We start from the raw sequence: 21,140 nt of genomic DNA on the forward strand, positions 1-21,140 counted from the left end.
ATAGTGTTGTTTAAAGATTAACATTAAGAAATTACTTGAATCAAATTGGTAATAAATTTGAAATCATACTATAATGTGATGGAAGCATCATGGTGCAGTGGAAAGAATAGTGGATTTGGAATCAGAGCTGCTGACTCATTGGGAAAGTAGCAGATTCATTGAGCTTCAGTTTCTCATGTGCTCAACTGAGGTACAAATTCTTATATACAGAGGATGGCATGAAAGAAGGTTTTTTAAAAGATATAACAGGAACTGGTCCAAAGGCAATTAATAAGAGAAACATTATTCTAATATTAAAATTTTAATTCAATGTCAGATAATGTAAGAATGCATGATAGGGTAAGGTCAAGTAGGTAGGGATGGCAGGCTTTCAACTTTTTCTTTTTATTATTCCTCAAAATACTTTAATGTTCTGTTTTAATAAAATTTAGTAAGGTTAAAACTCATAATGTAATTATTTTTTGTTAGCCAAGCTAATGTCTATTAAATCTTGGCTTTAATTAAATGTCTTGGCCTGTAAGAGTACTGAGTATAGAGCAGATCAAAAGGGAAGAATTCAAAGGCTGGAAAGGAACGAAGGTCATTTAGCTTGTCATGTGTAGGTACGCGTGATTAGTAACAACGATCAATTTTCTGAGAACTTTCTTCAAAGCAAGCCTAAAATAGATATTTAGCAGTAAAATGTCAGAAATAGTCCTTTAAAAGAAAGTAAGAAAATTAAAGCTCAGAAAAAATAAAACCAACATTTTTACAACTCAACTAATACTAGAAGCTCTCACCCAGGGTGCCTTGTTGGTGGTGTTGTCTGCAACAAATGCTTGCCAAATGCAGTGAAAAGGACAGCAGGCCCCATACGTGTTGCATGTACTCCGTGATAGGATTTGAAATGGCCTCTTTGCTAGATCAGTTCTAAACATGTACACCTAAATGCCCGTACCTCCAATCCAAATTTACCTTCTAGCAATTCCAGTATAAATTCTGCATTCTGAACAAGCCCGTCTTTTGGCACATATTTAATTCATTCCTGCCTGGTCCTCATTGCACTCATTTCTGTTCACTACTTTTCCACCTAAGAGAACATAAAAGTTGCATTTCCTAGTTTCCCATGACATGTTTCAGCTTACTCCAGCCTATTGTAGTCTTCTCCTTTTCACCCCCAACCCCCATGGCACTTTCCTTCTGTTTCAGACATTTTGACAGAAGATTGTCTCCTGACCATAGAAGTTAATATTTGTATCATGCATATAAATCTTGACTCACTATCCAAAGGCTGCATAAGCCATTGTCAGAGATGGGGTCCAGTAACTAGGTTCTTAGCAGAGCATAAAGTCAACCTGCAAGTGTTGGCAGAGCAGGGAACTGGCATGTATCCAACAGTGGAAACATTTAGCTGCATCATGCTATAAAAGCACAGAGTTCTTAGAACCCTAGTATCTCCATCCTAAATATGATTAATGTACACATTGACAATGCTACCTCCACCCAACTGGTTGTAAGTTTTGCTTATACAGTGCCGTGAGGAAAACTGGTTTGGGGAAGTATGTAAGTGAAAATGACAATTTCTGAGTTTATCTGTTCTCATTTGCATGTCAGAAAATGATTCTTACTTGAATTTGTATATTGTACAAAAGCTGTGAAAAGCAGGTTTCTGTCTTTTCGCACACAGGCCTAAATGGTTCTTTGTAAGAGTGAATTGTTATTGGTTTTCAGTATCTGGTTAAAAGTTGGAGATACACATTAGGGTTGCCATTATTACCACTTGCTTGTGACTGAATTTTTAATGAGAGCCTGACTTGAGGATGTGAATGAAATTCATATAGCTCACAATAAATACCTTTTATGGAAAGGCTAATATATGCAGGAAAATATAGCAAGTATTTTCAGTTCACAGAGAGTTATAATAAGTTAATTCAGGACTGATTTTCTACTAGCTTTGATGTATATTTACACAGCCTTTCCTTTTTTCTGTCACAGGTGGATAAAATAAAATGTTTTATTGAATTTTGATTGGACTCAGTGCCGGGAAGGGAGATAGGATCTGCTGGAGGGAGAGGAAAGCCGTAGAGCCTCAAGCGGTGCCTCCTCAGGTTACTTAGAATTCAGGGTCTGTAAGCTTTTTTTAAACTTTTTTCCTAAAAGCATGTCTTAAAATAGCTCAGAGGATGATGTGGCCATCAAGTTCAAGAACTTGATGAGTTTAGAGTGGAGGAGAAGGAGACACATTTTTACCCTGAAGCATTTTGTGAGAGAGCTTTGTTTGCCAAGCTCTTTCTAGTGGAGTCCATTAGTAACTCCCCCCAGAAATTCTATGCATTAGGCCCGGATGTTTTCCATTCAGCAGGACAAATCGACATAGAGATGACAGTGGAGTATTTGTCAAATCAGTAACACAGTTAGGGGAGAAAGTTTCCAAATCATGCACTTTCCAGTCTGTTGCTTAGCTTGCTGCGTTCTACCTTCCTCCTTTCAAAATGTTCTATAAAATATACACATGGGTTTAAAATAATTAATTATAATTCTCCTCTCAGTTGCTATGGCAATGTTAGTTCCTTAATGCATCCTGTGTTCCTTCATGCCCTCTGAATTAATTTCCCACAAAGCAGCACAATTGTAGAAATAGGTCTTTTGAAAATAGGCGTCAAGTATTATAGGATTTTTATGGTGTCCACCTGAGAGAATATCTATAGACTTGATGAGAGACCATGGCCTTGTGAGGATCTTGGAAGACAGACTCCTCCTCCACTGGGGGGCCCTGCTCCCCACTATGGACATTTTATTTTGAGAGCAATCAGAGGGAGTTCAGATGAAGAAATGTGTAGAATAATATTCAGAATCCCTTTTTTTGTAACTGTACACCGAATAAAATGAATTCAGAACCTCTGTATTTTCCCCCTCTTCCACACTTTATTTTCTCTTGAACCTTTCTGTTGTCTGATTATGCCTAAAGGGAAAAATAAGAGTGTTAAAATAATCTTATTCAAAATGACTTCTAAAGTGCTAAAAAGCAAAGATTATTCCTGCTGGCACTTAATGTAATTATAATGCGGTAAATGATAGGCAGTCTGGCCATTCTGGACGGTAAGCACCTTTCTTCAGTTGATAGATTCGTTTCTGCAGTTGTCGGTAATTGTGTTAATATTTGAAGTAGAATATATTTTAATGAATTAAAACATTTCAGATTTTTATATGTTCACAGATAATTAACAATTTAAAACTTAAGTTAATAAATTAGTAAAATTTTCTTCTTTAGGGAAACATAGTTTAAATTTTGTCAAAAAACTTTGCTGCTACTTATTAGCACATGAGAAAAAAAATATAACTGAACAAAGGCTTGTATTATCTCTTTCTGACATGAGCATAAATAATTAAATAGCTTACGTGTTGCAGAAGACCAGAGAAGAACCAAGCAATGCTTAGAGAGATAGAGTTCCACTTTTAAAAAATATATATATTTTATTGATTTTTCACAGAGAGGAAGAGAGAGGGATAGAGAGTTAGAAACATCAATGAGAGAGAATCATCGACCAGCTGCCTCTTTGCACACCCCCTACTGGGGATGTGCCCGCAACCAAGGTACATGCCCTTGACCAGAATCGAACCCTGGACTTTTCAGTCCGCAGGCCAACACTCTATCCACTGAGCCAAACCGGTGCAGGCAGAGTTCCACTTTATCATTATTATTACACCTGTGGGCTCAGAGAAAAAGTCTTTCCAATTCTGAGCAGCGCAACAAGCAGAAGTTTTCTTTTTATTAAAGAGCCAGCCCTATGTGTGCTTAGTAGTTATCTCTCTGTGGCCTTGAAAACAACACAGTTCTATTCAATTCAAATAATGCATCTGGCAGAGCATGGCCTACAAGGTCAGACAGCTAAGTTTATCTTCCTTATTATTCAAGCAGGCTAGAAAGCAAAGTTATTTTTTTTCTAGAATAAAGGGCTATCTAAAAATTTCAGAGTTGACTTTACAGAATAAGAGACTATCTAAATAGCAGAGAACTTCAAACAGAAGTTTTATAAAATAGGGGTTAGCCTTCTCATAAGGAGATCAACCTGTGTGTTCATTTCATTTTATTGTATCAATAAAGCTTCCCTCGTTGAAGCAGAACCACTAGGTGAGATAAATTTGTGACAGGAATTTGATCTTATGCATACATGCAAATTAGTTAGTCGTCTAAATATCATACGAGAGTCTGTTATTGTTCATCCAACCAGAAACATAAAGAAAAGAGGATTCTGGTAAATGTAGTTCAGCTTACCCAAGTTGACGTGTGACAAAGCCATCACAGGTGGTTTGAGGTTTAAATACTTCCTTTAGCCTTTAGGGGTTAAAACAAAATAGGTAAAATGCCTCAATCTACCTCAGGTTTGCAATTGATCTTTTAAAATTGGAATTTAAAAGTCAAATATTAGCACTATAAATAATACAAATTCTAGCATGGCATAAACTTGCCAAACAAAAATTGCATCTTAAAAGTAATGATCAATAAACCATATATGAATATAAGCTACATGTATATACCCTTTGCTTTTAAGTAACATAATATAATGATTTAAAATCTTTGAAATATGGGAGCTGGAGGGGTTTGCCTGCTGGCTCTGTGAACTGCGAATTGAGAAATTTAACCTCTATTTCCTCCTATACAATTCATACCCATCTCCCAGAATCAGGTTGGTTGAGATAATGTACATAAAGCTCTTAATTTTGTTCCTGGGACAAAGTATTTGCTCAAAATTATAAGTATAATATTAACAGTAGAATGTCCATCATTATTTTGTGAGCATTTTCCTGCTTTTATATGGAAAACTGTGATTGATAGCTTTGACCTGATTTTACTCAAATGGAACTCCTGACTACACTGTGCCAAAAGGTAAATATAGAGAAACAGATATATTTTTGATACCGTACTGATTTTTCAAACCTCCAGATTTTAACTCTCACTGGGGCTGGTGTGTGTGGGCGCCAGCAGGCAGCAGAGGCAAACACCTGGTAGGCTAGAAGCAAGTGGGGACTCCTCTGTGCTCACAGAGGGCTATTCCCCAGCACACACTTTGCTTGTCCTTGTCATTCCTGTGCAACGCCGTTTCTATTTGCGGATGGTCAAGAGCATGAAGCCAGATAAGAAGCAAATGCAATTAGGGGAAATGGATGCAATTTCCTTAGGTAAGATGGACTTTTCTTTACTTCCCAGGCTGGAGAAATTGTTATTGTTTGTAGCAGGAAGTAACAAGAGCAAGAAAAGTTATCCTGGCTGTATACTATAAAATGACTGAAGGAGGCAATTTTAAACCCCTGGTGTATTTGTTTCATCCACCTGGTGAAGAAACATTGTGTTTGTATTGTCTTTTAAGTCATGAGGATGAAATTAAATCCCTCATTTTCCTGTCAACAGTATCTGTTCTAGGAGAGCTTTTCTACTCTAGGGAAACAAATCTAAAATTTGATTAGGATAGAAATAGATTTAATAAAACATATCCTTACATGAAGACACCCTAAGACTATGGGGCTGCACAGCATAAGGGAAATGGAAATGAAGGGGATAATTTTATCCCTTATCTTCTCAGCAACTCTCATCAGGCAGCCTCAAGGAGCACTTGAAAATGTGGGATGACTTCAATGATATTTAAGAGGCAATGGAAGTTATTAGATTAGGAACTGGAAGATCAAAGTTTGAGCTACAGTTTTGCCCCCTGTTATTTCTTTAACCTGGTACTAATTATTTATGATCTTGGATTACAGATTCCTCCAGGATAAAAGGGAGATGATAACATTTGTTCTGTTTACCTTGCAGTATTGCTGGTATATAATAAAATCTCACACAGGTATACACTGCCACCACGAAGAGACAGAAGTGGCAGTAGATGCCCTATGAGCAAAATAATAATAATTTAATCTCTAGTACTAAACGAATAGGTAAATAAGTAGAACTAAGGAACTGGCATAGGCCTTGAAGTGAATATTTGAATTTACTTTAAGGCCTAGTGTTCTTAGTTAGGTCAGCATTTATTAATTATAGTTACTAGACAATGCTTTTTATTTAATGGCATCTATGTGTATTATATTCTAGTATATAATATAATTTGTAATAATTATATGTTACTTATAGTGATATTTTTCAAATTCCAGGCCCTAGATGCCTAGAGAATGCTAAAAGAGTGCCCGCTCTGTGCTCTTCTATTAATATGAAGAATGTTTCTTGACATACATTGGAACTTATGGCATGGGGAAGCTGGTACAGATATATTTCAGAACCTGCAGAACAATACTAAGCATATTTCCTTATTTACTTAGATACTCTTTGTTGCTTCCTACTGTTCAGTGTGTTTTTGCTTTTTTTATGTTTATTTGAGGCTCGGCACCAGTCGGAACTCCATGCTGCCCATGGCTCTGGTTTGTAGTCCTTAAAGCATATTTTGTTCTTAACCTTTGTATCCTGGCTGCCTCCTCATCCTCTAGTTTCTTCACTATATTTTAGGGTAGGTGTTTGCTGTGCTATTGAGAAGGTGGAAATAAAACATTCTCTACTTATTACAAGGTGAGGATGAAAGAAAATGGATTCCAAGTATAGCAGCAGAGAGTAACATTAAATGTGGTTGTATAAGAATCACTTGGCTTCTGGCCAGTGTGGCTCAGTGGTTGAGCATCAACCTATGGACCAGGAGGTCACAGTTTGATTCCTGTTCAGGGCACATGCCTGGATTGTGGGTTTGACCTCACTAGAGGTCGTGTAGGAGGCAGGCCATCAATTATTTTCATCATTGATGTTTCTATCTCTCTGTCTCCCTTCCTCTAAAATCAATAAAAATAAATTATATATATTAATCCACTTGGCTAAGGACTAGGAGTTCTAGCTGATAAGGTTTTTGGTGTCCACAAATGAGACAAATTCTGTGTCCGGAAATGGAGTCACAAAGGATAGACCTTGTACCTGCTCCCCAGTTGCTCACACTCTAACAGTAATTTGTAAACCTCCCTCTGCATCAATCATACAGATGTCCTTTAAAATACAGATGTCTGGGGTCCACCTTCGGAAAGTCTCATTTAATTATTCTGGTCAAATTAGTCAATGGTGGGCTCTGGATAGAGCACCTATCTTGAAAAGCTCCCCACATGCCGAAACCGATTTGACTCAGTGGATAGAGTGTCGGCCTGCGGACTGAAAGGTCCAGGGTTCGATTCCAGTCAAGGGCATGTACCTTGGTTGCAGGCACATCCCCAGTAGGGGGTGTGCAAGAGGCAGCTGATCAATGATTCTCTCTCATCAATGTTTCTAATTCTCTCTTCCTCTCTGTAAAAAATCAACAAAATATATTAAAAAAAAAAACACACACACACACACAAAATAAAAGCTCCCCACATGATTTTAATGCTCAGTCAGATCTGAGCATCATGGGTCTAATCAGTTCTGGTTTTAGTCTTTTGTGTGGTGTCAAATCATAAACATCACAGAATCTCCTTTTGACTCAGTGTCCCCTCTGTAAAACATGGATGATATTATCGACTCTTCATTCATTCATATCATGAGTAAACTATTATAAAATTCACATTCTGTGTTTGACATTGTAATAGGGTCAGAGGGAAAGATGAGGCACAGTACCCACTCAAAGGGCTTCACAGGAAGAAAACTCTGAAACTGCAGGCTGGAACCACTTTTGACACCAACTTGCTGTACAAGGCAGAGAGGAACTTCGTGTGCTAATTTATTAATGAAACCAGTACCTGGTCCTGATCAACTGAAAGCTTCTGGCTAACAATCACGTGTTTGTGCTGACAAGAATCCCTTGAATTTAATCTCCTGTTGCACTTCTCTGTCTAGCAATCCTGCTAAATGTCCTCACCTAGTCTATTTGCAATTCCACTCACAGAGACTGTTATTTCACACTTTCTCTTCTAAAACCCGAACACCACCTCACCCAACTTTCAGCTGTCGGTGTGTCTTATTGTTTTACAGAAAAAAATAGAAGCAATTAAAAAGGAAGTACATTGTTTCTCAAGTACAGAGCCAACCAATTTCCCCGCAAACAGGCCCATATACTTTGCCTTTCTTCTTGTGAAAGTGGCCCCTGCTCATTTCTAGGTGCAACAATTCTTCCTGTGCTCACCATCCACCTGCACTGACAGTTACAGAGGCTCCTCTCTACCCAGTTAGCCCTCTCTGCCAGGTGCTTCCCATCAACAAACCTGCATTAATAGCAAAACAAAACTCAACCAGAATTTTCTACTAAAGACCCACATTGTTCTCCATCTCTTTGTTCCTTTACCTGTGTACAACTTTTTGAAAGTGCCTGTGTGGGTTGTCTCTACTTCCTCACCTCCCAATTTCCCATCACATTCCAGTTGGGCTATAATCCTTTATAATCTATAAAGGTCTTATCAAAGTCAAGATAAGTCGCCAAGTCTCTGTTCTCATCTATGTCACATGGTATCTTCTGGAACAGTGGTTCTCAACTTTTAATACAGTTCCTCATGTTGTGGTGACCACCAACCATAAGATTATCTTCATTGCTACTTCATAACTGTAATTTTATTACTATTATGAATCCTAATGTAAATATCTGTGTTTTCCGATGGTCTTAGGCGACCCTCCTAGCGGTAGAGCCTAAGACCATCGGAAAACACAGATATTTACATTATGATTCATAACAGTAGCAAAATTACAGTTATGAAGTAGCAACGAAAATAATTTTATGGTTGGAAGTCACCACAGCATGAGGAACTGTATTAAAGGGTAGGGCATTAGAAAGGTTGAGAATCACTGTTCTAGAAACTTCTAGGAACATTCTCTTCTCTGACACTTGTTTTTGCTGTTTTGGCTGTTCTGCTCCACCACTAATGGCTCATCTTCAGTCTCCTTTGCTGATGTCTTTAAATGTTGAGTCTCCCAGAGGTTAGTTGGAGGCTCTCCTTTGATCTCTGAACTCTCTCTTATCATATTTCCTGGTTTCAATTTGTTATTGGCTAACCCCAAGGCTTACATAGTAGATATTTCTCATGCCTGGTGCTCTCCCCCCAACACTCCTTCTTCAGTCCTTCTTCAGTCTCTTCCATCTCAATGAATGGAACTGATTGTCCCTGTCCTTCAACCCTCAAATTAAATGCCACCCTCAATTCCTTTCTTTTCTTCATTCTACCACATTAAATCCATTAGAAAGTTCTGTTAGCCATGTCTCCAACTTGTATTCTAGTCTGACTCTTTCATTATCACAGGTGACCTCCTTTGTTTGCCTCTCATCTCTGCCTGGACCATGTACCAGCCTCATACTTAGTTTCATGGTGACCACCATTGCTCCCCTGTAATTTATTTAACTGAGTTGTCAGAGTGATTTAAAAAAAAAAAAGTAAATTAGAGTATATTATTCACTTTAATGGCTTCCATTAAAATTAGACTTTAACTCTCAACTTTCAAACAAATTAACTGTAAATAAGACCTTTTTTTCACACAAAAAAAATGCAATTTGGATAAACAGTTGATGATATTAAGGGATTGTGGTAAATTTTGTTAGATGTGGTAATATTTTGGTTATGTAAGAGATTATACTTATTTTTAGTGATAATCTAAACTATAATGATTTCAGGAATTTTTAAAAATTCTATAAAGCCTCATCCTCTCCCTCCCCACCCTCCACCATGGTAGAGATATAAAGATGTGTGGCAAAATGATAATTGTTAGTTCTTGTTACATGGAGGTTTAGTATACTATCATCTCTTACATATGCTTGATAATTTTCATAATATAAAGTTGGGGGGAAATAGACAAGTAAAAAGTTTCCAGCTATTTGTTATGGACCTTTATGATTGAATATCTGCCTACTTCTCTTGTATTTCACTTTCCCTTTTGTTCACTGTAATTCATCCTCACTGGCCATCATTCTCTTCCTGTTCGCTCCAGGCGTATGCACCCCCTGGTCCTACTGCCTGGTGCATTCTGCATGGCTGACTTATTCAAGTCTTACTGCCAGAGCTTTCCCTAACATTCCCCCACCCCAGCCCCACATTCTCTATTTCTAATAATTATGCTACTTAGTTTACATGTTTATTGCTGATTCTCTTCTGCTAGAATTCAAGCTCCAAAATAGTGCATGGTGAATTCTTAGTAAATACTTGTAAATGAATGAAATGGATACTACTCTTTACACCATTTCAAACATGTGATTTTACTAATATCAATATATCTTAAAGGCAGAACTGAGAAGTGAACTCAAATTTCTTTTTATTGGGAGCCTTTTAAGTTCTATTACATTACTTCCTGGTGGAATGGACTAAGTGGGGTCTGAGAGAGGAGTCTGGGAAACATACTCCCCCACTCACAAAATTTAAATAATTGCTTTTATAGGTATATGCTTTGGGAGGAAATTCCATGCCTTTAATTAAATTCTCAAAAGAGTTCTTGAAATTCCAGATTTTCCTCATTATTTCTTTGGTTGTGACCAGGGACAACTTACAACGTTAGATGCCCATCACAATGTGAGAAGTTTAAACGAAAGCGTTGTCATCAAGTCCTGAAGACCCATGCTTGTGAACATTTATCTCACTTATTGCATTTGATTCTTTTCTCTTTACAGGCTATTGGACGTCCCTTTATGCCCCCATACTGGTCTCTGGGATTTCAGCTAAGTCGATGGGGCTATAATAGCATAGACGTGCTGGAAAAAACGGTTGAACGTTTAAGGCAGTATGATATTCCTCATGTAAGTGTACCCCAAACACTATGGGGGAATTGATTGGAACAAAGAAATCAGGTGTAGTGATTAACCTGTAATCTACATAACAATATATATTTGCGTGTTACAGTAGTCTGTCCTTATTCACAGGGGACATAGGCATCCCCAGTGGATGCCTGAAGCTGCAGATAGTACCTAACTCTATGTATATTATGTGTGTTTTTTCCTACACATACATACCTTTTCATGCAAAGGAAGCACTATATGGCTTCTCTTTGGCAAATCCAAGTTGGCAGCATCACTACTCTTTTGGGGCCATTATTAAGTAAAATAAGGGTTGCTGCAACACAAGCATTATGAAACTAAGACAGTAAATATGATAACTTACCTGGCTACTAAGTAACTAACAGGTGGGGATGTATACAGCATGGGTATGCTAGACAGAGATGATTCACATCCCAAGCAGGAAAGAGCATGATGGTGAGATATTTCATTATGCTACTCAGAAAGGCATGAATTTAAAAGTTACACATTGTTTATTCCTGGAGTTTTCCATTTAATATTTTTAGACTGTATTTGACTGCAGGTAACTAAAACACAGGGGGCTTTTAAATGGGGAGGGGGTAAGGATTACTGCTTTTTCTCAGTTTCCTATAATTAGGTTATCCTCTTTTCTTACAGGATGATAAATAAACATCAATAATCATCAATATTTAAATTTCCAATTATATACAGTCACTCAATAGCTACTTATGAGCTCTGACAATGTTCGTTTTTCTAATGTTCGAGGGCTATGTCTACACTGCTCTTTTGTACAGGATGTGCAGTATGGGGATATTGACTACATGGAACGGCAGTTGGACTTCACCTATGATAAAGCTAACTTTGCTGGTCTGCCCGAGTACATTAAGAAACTGAAAAATGATGGAATGCATTATGTCATTATTTTGGTAAATTTTTTTGAAGATCAAACATACAATATTTAAATTCATATTTTCTAACAATTTCTAAGAGCATATACTACAATTAATTTAGCAAAAAGAATGTCCAGCGTTAAAGTATTCCAGCACTAAAATTTTATTTAATATAAAATGATAAATGTTATATTTTATTAAAGGATAATAAATTATAAGCAAGGTTTCTATTATTCAGTGATACAAAAAATGTCAATAACAAGTCATGAAGGAATTTAGTCACAATTTTTAAAACTACAGTGCTCTTTCTTCAAAAAAATGGACTTAGACATAGAAGGGAAAAAAAGGCTTTTTACAGGTCACATAATTTGTCAAGAGTTGAAGACTTGCTCATAAAAATTCTAAACAAAGGATTATATAGTTATTGAATAAGTGTATTGAACTTAGGTTGCAGGAATATTTTCTTCATGTTGGGTACAACATTATTTTTTACTTACTATCACATTTAGAATATAAAAAGAAAAGTCATCATAACTACTTCTAGGAGCATGCATACTATTAAAAGTTCATTCATAATGAGGTGTTTGTCTCATTAACACTTCTTATAAAATAATTGTTCTATCTGTTATCTTAATGTAATGATAAAAATGTCACTATGTGTTATAATTCCTATATGACTTAATGGTGTTAGAGTTTTATGGAAAGAGCTTTTTGTGTGTGTGTGTGTGTGTGTGTGTGTGTGTGTGTGTGTTTAAGATGGCTTTTTATAAATAAAAGTACATGTATTTATTATCCAACTGACATTAATTAGCAGGAGTGTATAAAAATATTTTAATAGAAATATATTATGATAGTAAAATGTTTAGTAAGGGAAATAGACTTGGAATCAGCTCAATAAATATTTTTTTGGGAAAAACTGAATATAGAATCATATATATTTTTCTTCTTGAGTCATTGTAAGGCTTGCCTTTTTAAGAGGGACAGTGACTTTAAGAATTTGCCAACTATACTGCTTCATTTTGTGGAAGAGAAACTTGTTGCCCCTTAAAATTAACTGGCTTAACCAGGCTTTTTCTAGAATCCCAATTTCTTGATTTCTCCATCCAGGAATTTTTATTTGTTTTACAATTTCATAGCCTTATCTCTTATAAAAAGTGACCAACCAAAAAAAAGTAGCATGCATTGTATTTATCTACTTACATAACATTTTCAGTAAAGAAAACTAGAGATTTTTGTTAGAAGCAACTGATTATATTATTAAATTAACATTGCTTAGCTTCATATTTTGCAGTATTAAAAATGAATTAAAACATACAGTTCTTATATATGTAACCATACTTAATAGCTGGGAACATTTTAATGTATGCAGTTTAAATTATATTGTGCATGTGAATAATAGATACTTATGTTTTGGAAATTTTATACTTAAATATCAGTTATCAGACTATTACCAATTACAATGTCCTTGGGAATTTGCAGGATCCCTTTTTGACAAAAGATGAGCCACAAGGTACTTACAGGCCCTATGAACTTGGACAGGAATTGGGAGTTTGGGTCAATAACTCTGATGGAATCACACCAGCGGTTGGCAAGGTAGGCACCTTGAAGAATAGATGAATACCGCCTTCTATACTGAGTTTTTATTTCAAAAATCACAATTCATAAGGCATCAGTGAATTGGTATCACCTGAGTTTAGTTCAGAAAAATTATGTACAGCTTCTCAAGCTGACTGTTTGGAGCATTGGCCTGGATACTGTGGATTTTTAAGAAATTCCTTAAGTCCCATAGAATTGGTGATAAATTAGAAGGATCCACTAATATACACTGTAACATTCTGAAAAACTACAATTTAATAAGTATGGAAAAATTATATTGATTGAGATTACATAGGAAAATTAAGTTTATGTAAATTGAGGAATGACACATAGATATTTCTTAAATATAAGAAAATTTCTCAGTGTTTTCTTTTACATAATAGAAATACTTTAATGCTTTTGCTGAGGGTCAAAGCAGTACAATATTATAAAAAAATATAATACTAACTTATAAAAAGTATAAAGTGACAGTTATTCTTTTTTCAAAATATACATCTTATCATTACAGTGTATACAACTTATCACTTCAGTATCATGAAGCCATAGTTTTACATGGGAAATAATAGTATATAACATTTAAAACTTTTTAAAAACTATAACAATATTATATATACAGTATTTTCCATATTAATACATATGAAATTACCTTATCTTTTGAAATAATGTGAAATTCCATGGTTCTCATGGGAAAAAATTAGTTTAACCAATTCTGAATGATGTACATTTTCTTGTTTCTCATTTCTTAATATTACAAGCAGTGCTGCAGTAAACTTATTAATATACACATATGTTTCATATTCTTGTCTCATATCCATATATGCCTTTAAAAAACTTTTATTTCTTTATTTGAGAGGGGAGAGAGAAAGACAAAGAGAAACACTGATTGATGATTTGTTGTTATTTATGTATTCATTGGTTGATTCTTGTATGTGCTCTGAACAGGGATCAAACCTGCAACTTTGACACATTGGGATGATGCTGAGCTACCCAGAAAGGGTCATATGCATTCTTAAATTTAATTATTTCCCCTAAAAATTTACATTAGACCTTGAAGTGACTTGACATCTGTACATCATTTAATCTTTGCATCCATAAACATTCTATATCTCTCATTGATATGTCTAATTTTGAATACTGCCTTGGCATTCTGTACTTTTCATTAAATTATTATTGCTCTTGTTGACACCATAGACATAAGTTTTTATTGCTATTATAAATGTAACTTTTACATTTTTTAACCCTTATGTTTGTATTCATATAGATTTATGTGTGGAGATAAATGGCTAAAATATAAAAGAACAATAAAACATGATTTCATGTACAATTTCACATCTGAAGAACACTGGTTAGGGATATGGGTTTCTATTCCCAGTCTACTACAAACTTGCTATGTACTTTTACTATGTACTTTGTTAAGTTATATAATTTCACTGATTCTCACATTTTATTTATATGACTCAAAAATGCCACGTAAGTCCCCACGATAGCTATTTCTGCACCATGTTAGGAGGTGCATTATCACTGTTTAGTTTGACTTACTTGTCCGTTGTAGGCCTGGCCTCCAGGAGATTCAGTCTATCCAGACTACACCAACCCCAAAACAGCAGAATGGTGGACACAGATGTGCATGGAATTTAAAAACGTTCTTGATTATGATGGGATCTGGATTGTAAGTCTAAATTTATTACTTAAATTTTTTTCCCCCCTGGTGGAAAAGTTAAATGTTCACCTGCTTCTCTTTTATTCACTTTATAATAAGTTGAAGTGAAAACTTCCCCTCTCCTGCTTCTTGATAACTTGTGCCTTAACTGTTCTAATGCACCACTGGGGAGAACCATTGCCTGTAATAGTGGCAGCATCTTGTTTGCTATAGTGATCTTCATCTTACTCTTTATTCATTCATTATTGTTTATACCTACTCAGTGCAGGGCACTGAGGAGGCAACAACTGGGGAGATAGGCTGAGAAACAAGCATTTGTGTGGCCCTGACAGAGCAAGCAGATGATACAGTGGGTACAGAGATGAAGAGCATTAAACTCAGGTCAATTGAACTCAAGGCTGGCCAGTTCAGACTTAACTATTAAAGGTGATGGTTAAGATGAAGACTGGCCAACGAATGGAAATTAGTTAAGTGGAGCAGGGTGTGGGTGTGAGTAGAAGTGTTTCAGGTAATAGGAACAGCCTGTGCTACAGTGCAAAGGAGAAAGACCATAGGCTGTTGTTGCTCTAATACTATTGGACAATCACAAGTTGCATGCATAATAGGCCCCACTCTGCCAGAGAGTCACTTGCAAACAGAATCATGTGATCGGAAGACTGAATGAGAGCTAGACAACCCCCACTACTCAACGAGGGGCATTTTCTCTACATACAGTACTATTTGTTGTTTCTTTGCCTGTGCTCATGCTCCCCTCTTCTTTCTCTCCCTTTCTACATGTTCAAAGCCTATGAACTGGTCAACATGCAGCCTCCATATCTAATTCTCCATGAACTCTTCACCGTTACACCGTTACTCTTACTTGAAGTAATTCTTCCTCCCTCTTACTTCCAGAAACACCGATTTATTGAATACTTACTCTATGCCAAGAGGCAGTAAAAATACACTTAGAAAAATTCTGACCTTCAGGAAGTCGACATTTTAGTGGAAGATATACACAAGAAACAAGATAAATAAATAAAATATGTAGTATATTGGATAATAGTAATTATTACAGAGAAAAAATTAATCTGGGAAGTGGGTGTTTTAGTTGATTCAGACTATTTAGTCCACTCAGACTGATTAACGTACAAACAAAAGAAATTTATTTCTCACAATTCTGGAGGCAGAAAGTCTGACATCAGGGTGCCAGCATGGTTGGGTAAGGACTCTCTTCCAGGTTGCTTATTGTATCTTCAGATGGTGGGGAAAAACTAGGTAGTTCTTTGGGTTTTCTTTTATAGAAAGCACTGATCCCATTTAGGGAACCCTTCGCCCTCATGACCTACTCACCTCCCACAAGCCCCTCCTCTTAGTACCATCACCTTTGGGTGTTCAAATTTCAACATGTGAATTTGGAGTGGGGGGCATAAACATTCAGACCATAGCACAGGGGTAGGAAATTTAGGAACTTAAAAATGTTTGGAGTTTAAATAGAGTGGTTAGGGAAGGTTACAGTTGATACTAAAGACCAGAGGCTGAGCCCTGGGGTTATCTAAGGGAAGAGCATTGAAGCAAGGGAGCAACATGTACAAAAGCCCTGAGCATAATATGCTTGGCATTTTCCAGAAATAGCAAGGAGCTGTGTGGCTAGAGAGGAGTAATCAAAGGGACAGTCAGAGAGCACAAGGTCAGAGGGATGTTGAGGCAGTACCACAAACAGCATCATGGACCAACTGTAAGATCTTCGGGTTTTACTCTGAGTGAGAGGGAAAAGTGCTGAAGGATTTGAGCCCAGGTTTTCAAAGGATCATTCTAGTGCTGCACTGAGAATAGACTATAGGAAGGCAGAAAGCAGTGTGAAAACAGAAATGAATCCAGATTTTATGGAGCTTGATAAAATTTTGGCAGCTCTTTTTAAGAAAAAATATTAAAAGTTACAAGTAGAGTTATAGCTGTAAATTTATGGAGTGGTCATGAAACTTAAGGGACTATGGAACTTAACTTTCTTAGCTTCCAAATAAATCTACCTCTGGGCCCACGTGGAAAAGAGAGACCAGTTAAGATGCTATTCCAACAATCCCGGCATGAGACAATGGTAGTATAGCCTGGCAATGCAGTGAATGAGGCATCAGATTATATATACATTTTGAAGATAGAACTGACAGGATTGATTAACAGATTATATATGAGCTACAAGAAAAAAAATAAGCACAATTTGTGTCTACAGCCATTGGAGATTGGCATTACCTTTCACAGAACAGAAATGGTTGTACCTATTCAGTGCTGTGACATGTATATATTTGTGAAACTTGCTAATAGCTAGTGTATACTCTTTGAGACCAAGGACACTACCTTGTTTGTTGCTATGCATCCTAGAGCTCTCAGCTTGCCATCTCACACATTTAGATCCTCAAAATGTGTCTGTTGAAGGAAAAAATGCTTTCTATGTGCCCTGCTTCCCTAATGGAAAGTAAGAAAACTATGCCCATTATTACTCATTGAGTTTCTATTTTTATGTGAGGATATGAATGAACCATCCAATTTTCAAAATGGCCAACATCCAGGATGTGAAGAGAATCATCTAAACTACCCACCATATGTGCCTGGTAAGTACATTGAATGTGTCAAATGAGTTTGAAACACTTTTATATTCCATGAGGAAAAGTCTCTTGAATGCCATCAGTTTGTTTTAGGAAAGTACATTTCCTTTTATAGCTCACCAATCTAGGAATAATCCAGGAAATGTAGACCATGGATGTGTATGTACTGCATTTCTTCAGCGGTAATGCCGTGGAATGTTTGTGAGTTGTGTCCTCATTTATCTAAGAAGGATCCAAAGACTTCCTTCCTTGACTATCCTTATAAGAGTCAGGGAGCTAGATTTATTGATGTGTCACAGCTGATTCTTTGATGGGTGAGTTCTTCCCTTTGGCTGCAAAATGTTTGCAACTTATAAATTCCACAGTTTTTGCTATTTCTATAATTAATTGCATACAATCGAAAATAGAATGCCATAGGATAGCTGTGAAAATTTGAGTAGAGTTTTGCACTAAAATGAGAGGTTTATCCTTGACTGCAGACTTCTAGTTTGAGGGATTATGGCACTTTGTTTAGAGTTCCTTTAAAATTACAGCCATGTGCAAGTACAGTGATTCAGTTCCCAGTGAAACCAGAACGAAAGGGAAAAGCAAAAACTGACCTCCCACTCACACCCCTTGAATCCACGAGATACCGGCCTCCCTCCACGTGTTACTCTCAAGGCTGAGGAAACGTTGTCTGTGAGTTGGTCCCTTCTTCCATTATTCAGTGAAATAGCTAAATGAAAATATCAAGTAGGCAGCAAGATGTATTAATCTAGAGAGAAGCAATCTGGGCTTGAGATTAAAAAAAAACAACTGGGAAATATATGCATAAAAATGATGTTTAAACTTACAGGGATTGATGAGTCAATGTATTGAGAATGTCAGAATGTAAAACGTGAACTTGACAAATGGGCCCTCCAGCCTTGAGCCTTGAGTAGACCCATACCGAAACTGTTAGGCTTTGGATGGAAATAGAAATTCAGCTGAGATTGCCGAAACCGGTTTGGCTCAGTGGATAAAGCGTCGGTCTGCGGACTGTAAGGTCCCAGGTTCGATTCCGGTCAAGGGCATGTACATTGGTTGCCGGCACATCCCTGGTGTGGGGTGTGCAGAAGGCAGCTGGTCGATGTCTCTCTCTCATCGATGTTTCTAGCTCTCTATCTCTCTCCTCTCCCTTCCTCTCTGTAAAAAATCAATAAAATATATATTTAAAAAAATTCAGCTGAGAAAACCAAATGCAAACAATTGGAAAGGGATGAAGAAAGGCAGGAAAGAATCCCTCCTTGTGTCCCAAATAAGGAGATTAAGAAACAGTCAAAACAGGTGACATGTGAGATGGTGTCAAGAAGTTACACAAAAAGAGTTCAGAACGTGTCCAGCGCTCAGCAACGTGAAATGTGGCAATACTGACAATATTCATTTCGGTGGAGTAGTAGGAATAGATTGCAAACTAAATTCTGAGTGAAAGGGAGATGAGGAAGTAGAGGCAGAGGTGTAAACAAACCTTTGGCAGGATTGGCTCTGAAAGGAGCAGATAGCAGACAAATGGGGCTGTAACTGAGAAGACTGTGTGTAGAAGGAGATGTTGTTTGACTACCTTTGTTTTTTTACAAAATGAGAGACACTAGAGTGTGTTTGTGTGCTGTCAGGAATGAGCCAGTAGACTGGACAAAGTGGCTAATGCGAAAGATAGAAGAGATAATTCAAGGATTGAAACGCTGAGAAGAGAGCCTAGGCTAGCATTCATTGCGAAGGGATGGAGCGGTGAAAGAGCAGGCACATTGCATTGTTGCTGAAAGAAGAGCCAGCACACAGATGCACATGGATGTGTGAGCTAGCTGATGGGACTCTGCAGATCTTCCCACTAGAAAAGCTTCTATTTTAAAGATTTGTTCATCAGTGCAAGAGACAAGGAAAATGAGGGTGAATTGGGGGAGTATGGGCTTTTAAGAGATAGAAGGTCTGTCCCCTTGGTGAAGAAGATCTGATGGTGACAAAATAAATTCATGGCAGAAGCGTGGTGGGATTCTCAGGCAGCATTGAAGACTCATTTGAATTCTTATTAAAAATATATATTTTATTGATTTTTTTTTTTTAGAGAGAGGAAAGGAGAGGGATAGAGAGTTAGAAACATCAACGAGAGAGAAACATGCACACCCCCTACTGGGGAAGTGCCTGCAACTAAGGTACATGCCCATGACCAGAATTGAACCTGGGACCCTTTAGTCCACAGACCAACACTCTATTCACTGAGCCAAACCAATTAGGGCTCTTTTGGATTCTTGAAGCAAAGGATGAGGAATAGCGATAATGAAAGGGTTAGGTAGTGAATGGAATCACACACAGTAATTTCAGGAACAGGACACCTGTGCCTCACCCTGACTAGTGGTATAAAAGCACCCTCCCCCCCTCCACACACACAAACACACACACACATACACACACCCCGAAGGCAGCCCATTGGAGAACTGGCAACAACACAACAGATGTCACAATGCTCCCAAACCTAGTCCAATCTCTTTCTTGGCTATAAAATGGGGATATGAATTCAAAATTTGCAAGTTAAGAATTTAAAACGTTCTATATAAAGCAGGTGGATAGCATACAACAGGTGTACAAAAAAAAAAAAAATAGCCACTATCGTATCAATTACAAACAATTTGGGAGGATTTAAATTGAATTCCGAGTACTTTGCCAAATACTAAAAATAAATAATTAATAAAAAAGAGTGATTATTATGGTAATTTCCCATCATTATTGCTTCAGGGTATGAAGCCAGAATTAGCTAAGACAGTCCTCATTTTCATCCTGACTGGGGTCATTCTTTCACATAATGCTTACTTACTGTACTCCTGGATAATATTATTTTTTTTAAAAAAAAAACAGATCTATCACTATTTGGAACATAAAAAAGGAAAGAGTATTAATCAGAGGAAAAAATGACTATTAATACCAACTTGGAATATGAAAGATAGAAACAAGGCCAGTTAAGCTCTCAGACGCATTCTTTCTAAAATAGATCATTGTGAAAAAGCACTGAAGGAATCTGCTTACAGTCAGGACAAGTGTTACCAAGATACTGAGCTAAAGACCAAAGTCTGAGGTGGCATCTGACGAATATTCTTATCTCCTGTGCTATTTTTAGCCAGTATTAAATTTCCTCTTTTCCTTCTCTTTTACAATTCAATAATCTAAGGCAGTGATTTGCAAGCAGTTTGTTCCAAGGATTTTTAAAACATGCAATACCTGACTATTTGGTGAGGGGCACTAAATACATTGTTAAATTTTTTAAAAAATGACAACAGCCAACACAACTGTAGCCATCTGATATGAATGAATCAAAATTGTCAGGTCAGCAAAAATACATATTTTTTGCTGTGCCGCAGAATTTTAGTAATTCGTTTTATGTGTGCCATGAGATGAGAAAGATTAAAAATCACTGATCTAAGGTTTTACCACTTTGTGTAGTCTCTTTGATGGGTAACCGTTTCTGATTGTATAAAGCTAGACGTTGAGATAATTAGGAGTTATATTCCAGTTAAAGTACAGAAATTCATAATTACCACTGCATTCCAGCAGATAATTATCTACATTTGTTGCATTTTTTTCTTTGTGGCCAAGCAGACTGGCTTTATTATGATATAGTTAGTGCTTAAAATGTTCTCTCGGGAGTCAAATAATATGATCAGGCTGCTGCCTTCATCTATAGGAGGTGAGAAAATTATTACACAATATCTAGATTCCTGCGCCT

At 36.8% G+C, this 21,140-nt stretch overlaps 1 protein-coding gene across 1 annotated transcript in view; it reads left to right on the plus strand.

Annotated features, from left to right (window-relative positions):
- LOC311619459 (sucrase-isomaltase, intestinal-like) overlaps positions 1-21,140 on the plus strand; it is an 83,171-nt gene that overhangs the window by 35,919 nt on the left and 26,112 nt on the right. The window contains exons 8-12 of the mRNA XM_084877847.1: positions 10,560-10,685; positions 11,477-11,608; positions 13,052-13,165; positions 14,721-14,837; positions 17,329-17,413. Coding sequence (XP_084733973.1) covers positions 10,560-10,685; positions 11,477-11,608; positions 13,052-13,165; positions 14,721-14,837; positions 17,329-17,413 — 574 coding nt within the window. The remainder of the gene's footprint in view (positions 1-10,559; positions 10,686-11,476; positions 11,609-13,051; positions 13,166-14,720; positions 14,838-17,328; positions 17,414-21,140) is intronic.

This window comes from Pipistrellus hanaki (assembly GCF_964339955.1).
Source record: "Pipistrellus hanaki genome assembly, chromosome: 3".
Classification (NCBI taxonomy): domain Eukaryota; kingdom Metazoa; phylum Chordata; class Mammalia; order Chiroptera; family Vespertilionidae; genus Pipistrellus; species Pipistrellus hanaki.